Source organism: Rhamphochromis sp. 'chilingali', assembly GCF_963969265.1.
Source record: "Rhamphochromis sp. 'chilingali' genome assembly, chromosome: 5".
NCBI classification, from domain to species: domain Eukaryota; kingdom Metazoa; phylum Chordata; class Actinopteri; order Cichliformes; family Cichlidae; genus Rhamphochromis; species Rhamphochromis sp. 'chilingali'.
This window is the reverse complement of record NC_137932.1, coordinates 22,411,027-22,414,877: the sequence shown is the minus strand read 5'-3', so window position 1 is coordinate 22,414,877 and position 3,851 is coordinate 22,411,027. Positions and strand designations below refer to the sequence as shown.

The 3,851-nt window shown below is 39.4% G+C and overlaps 1 protein-coding gene across 1 annotated transcript; it reads left to right on the top strand.

Annotated features, from left to right (window-relative positions):
- Positions 1 to 333: 333 nt before the first annotated feature.
- Positions 334 to 2,256, top strand: uts1 (urotensin 1). The gene is made up of 2 exons (XM_080883303.1): positions 334 to 397; positions 814 to 2,256. The coding sequence occupies exon 2, from the start codon at positions 817 to 819 to the stop codon at positions 1,261 to 1,263; it is 447 nt and encodes a 148-aa protein (XP_080739429.1). The 5' UTR covers positions 334 to 397; positions 814 to 816; the 3' UTR covers positions 1,264 to 2,256.
- Positions 2,257 to 3,851: the final 1,595 nt, after the last annotated feature.

Genomic DNA, 3,851 nt, shown 5'->3' with positions numbered 1-3,851 from the left:
ATAATATAAGAATAAAAAGTTGGGCAGGTTCCTGAATCGCCCCAGAAATCCCACACCTATTGGCACCTTCCTCCTGTACCCCTGTGAGTTTACCTCATCAAACTTGATGACCCACCAAGGATGAAAAAGAAACGAAGCTGTAAAAAAAAAATATCACGTCCTTTATTCGCCGTCCATCACAGCTTCCCCAGCTGTCCCTCGGGACTTCTGTGCTTTGCGTCTCGATAGTTGTCCGGTTTCCAATGCGCTATCTGTGCTCACATTGACGTCAAAGGAGCGGGCAGGACGTATAAAACCCTCCGGTCCCCTCTAGTCTCCGCTCACAGGGACTTTTCAGACTCTGCTGAATCTCACCGGCCGACCGCAAAGTCCAGCTGCAGCATCTGGAGACAGTAAAGTAAGAACAGTAGTTCTTTCATTCAGTCTAAAGTTTTGTTCATCATTTAAACTTTTTAATAACCGCGCAGTGAGGTGCTCGTCATCTTATGCGCTTTAGCTTGAACAATCTTTTGCTACAAAAGAAAATGTTGCCATTAAATATTCTTTTGTAATTTTAATTCCAGTTCAAGTAAATGTTCTAGAAGATTTAGGTTTTCCATCAGATTGACAGATAACATTTATTTTGCCTTTGGAGCGAACATGAGACTTTACATCTGCCGAATCACGACCCAAACCAAACTTTAAAGTTTTAAAAGTGTATGAATGTCACGCTTAGCTCAGAGAGAATGTAAATAAAACACAACATTTCCAAGATACACTATGAAACGTACTTTTAAACCTGAATGTCATCTTAAATGTTTCATTTTCTTGCAGGACATGAAGCCAGTCTCCCTTCTCCTGCTGCTCTCCTCGGTCCTCCTGTCATCACACCTCCGTCCAGCCGCCGGCAGACCGCGCACCTTCCCTGGCTGGATGAATGGCAGCGGTCGCCTTCAAACGCAGCAACTGGACGAGGTGCTCCTCAGAGCGGCTGCCGCCGGGGACAACGCCGCCTCCGATCTACTGGGCGAAAACATCATGAGGATTCTCCAGAGGAGGAACCCGGATCGTCTCCACCTGCTCCCGCCAGAAGAAGACAGCGAGGAGGCGGAGGAAGCGGCTATGAGGACCGCGGCGCAGCTGCTGAAACGCAGCGAAGAGCCGCCGCTCTCCATCGACCTGACCTTCCACCTGCTGAGGAATATGATCCAAATGGCCAAGATGGAGAGCCAGAGAGAGCAGGCTCAGCTCAACCGCAAAGTGCTCGACGAGGTGGGGAAGTAAATCTCTGCTTCTTTTTGAAAATGCCTCCTTAACAGAGCCCAGAAGCTGTATCAATATTCCAGACCTCTGACATTAGTTTCTGTTCGTGCGCCTGCCTTCCTCTCCACATCATTTTACGCACATTTGGTGCCATTTTACGCATCACAGCAGCTGTCATTAAAATGTAAAATGTTTTAAATGTTATTTAAAGACATTGTTGGAAGATATGGAAAAGGACCTCTCAGAACCCCGCTCATCTCAAACACACACAATCCTCTTAATCTCTGGACTTGTGGTGGACTCGTGGCAAAAAGGGAAAACCCTTGGATATCAAGTCGTTTTCACTCTTTGAAGTAATGGATGTGGTTTGACTTGGAAATCAACACTTCTTTATGAATTTATGTCTAAAATAAGTTGTTTAAGCAGTTTGTGTGTATGTGTTGTAAGCTTAATGTTTTCAGAAAGACTAAGCTGACCTGGAAATCTATGAACCCACTGAGAAGTGCTTTAGTTTGACCTTTGAATGCTGTAGATGTGACAGATTAAAAGAAAGAGTTTATGTTTGCCAGCAGCCACAAATGTTAAAAATATGTATTTATTAATATTTAGTTAAGTATAAAGTAATACAAATGCACATTCAGATTCATTTAGATTAGTTTAAGCAAACTACATGTTTGTACAGAGTTGTAGAAATTGTATCTGCTTGCCCAAAGTTAAATTTCTGTCACTGTTGAGAACCAGAGGACAAATTTTCAAACTTTTTTCTGTCGGCCCAACTCGCTTGTATATCATCACTTTGTCTCTTGATCAAGCTCAATAGACAGATGGCTATTACCTTTTACATTAATTTCCCCCCTTTCTGTCATTTTTCTTTGAGCGGGAGCACTATCACCTGTACTGTATCTACTGTAGCATGGTAACCTACAAAAAAGAAAAAGAAAAAGGAAAAAAAATGCTTAATTTTACTGTAACATTCATGTCTGACACCAGTCTCTCTGTTTTAGCAAATGAAAAAAAAACAAAGCTTTTTGCCATTTATATTTTGTAATAAAAAAGTTTGAAGTAAAAGTGGATGCCTTTGATGTTGTTATTGTTGCCATCTATGTGTGTGTATTGATCATAAAATACAACCTCATACTCTGATGAAGTGTCATCAAGTGTTTATTACAGCAATTTTTGGAATTTTCCTCAGCATATTCACTGTCTACATTACAGTAGTTTAGGGTTATTTCCTGTCTTCATTGGCCGAAGGGCAGAAATGGGCAGGTTTATTGGTCCATAGAATGATTATGAAACAAGTGGCAGTCAATTCTCCTCCCTATCTTGATATTTCATCTCCTTGTGATTACTGTGCAGGACTTTATGATTATTTTTGATGGATTTGCATCTCTTCATAGTCTTTTTTTTTTTTTTTTTTTTTTTTTTTTTTTAATGGAACATTTCGCCAAAGATTGCATAGGCCCACCCTAAACTTTTCAGTCATGAAGGTGCCTTAGTTTGAATTCAAATGACCTCCATTGATTTTTCTCTGATGCCACTCCAATCTAAAAGCCTTACATTTGCATTCAGCTTTTACTTTCTGGTTTAGGTCCAATACAAGGAGGCTCTGTTTGGGAAGCTTGTTTTCATTAGGTCTTAACCTGGGACTGTGTTCAAGGCAGAAATTCTAATAAGCAAATTAAGTGAAGTTTCAAGTACTGAATTAGAACAGCTGTTGAAGGACACCAGTAAAATATATCAAGAAAATCCGCGAAGAATGTGTCATCATTTTTAAGTAGTTTGTTATCTCATCATAGGAGCAGCAGCTGATTAGGCTCAGGCTTGATAGAAGTGACAGTTAGTGGAGTTGTGTCCAAGTTATTGAACATGATAAGACAGAGAAGAAACAAACGCAGAAGTGAAAATGGCCTCTGGGTCCTGTGTTTCTATGACTCAGTCCATATTGTGGGTGTGTGGCTGATTCTTCACCAGCTGTCTGCGTGAGTGTGTACATTGTGCCTCACAAATGCCATCGCACTTCACTTTGTGCATCAAAGGAAAGACAAACGTATCGTATTTCTTTAAACTCTGTTAATGTGTTCAAGTAGTAAATAAGGCCAACAAGCATTTTTACTTATTTTTTACTTATACTTATTTTAATTATGAGGTAATGCTAAGTCATGTATTATTTTATTTATGATATAGTAGATATTTTTGGATTGGGCCTGGTGAAAAATTCCTGTCTTTTTTAATTATACATGCATAAAGTTTTTAAATTCTCATGTGTCTGGGGTCATATAAACTGAAATCAGAGTAGTCAGGATGTAGATTATGTGTGTATAAAAAAGCAGCTGTATAACAGTACTTAACATCACTGAAGCCTTGGACAATAGTTAAAAATGTGGCTAATTTTTCAAAGACCTTTCTAAAAAAAATACATTTGCATACATCAGATAATAGATAATACTGGAAAAACTAGATGAACAATCCATTAAATGGTTACTGATTGATTATCTGGAATCAGACAAACAGGTGTTCAACAAGGATCCATTCTTGGACCTCTTTTGAACTCCACACACAAAAAGCCATTACCTCAGCCAAGAAAAATTGTAATGTACATGTTTATGCAG

Coding starts and splice junctions, on each gene's coding strand:
- uts1 (XM_080883303.1), top strand. CDS start 817: ATGAAGCCAGTCTCCCTTCTCCTGCTGCTCTCCTCGGTCCTCCTGTCA.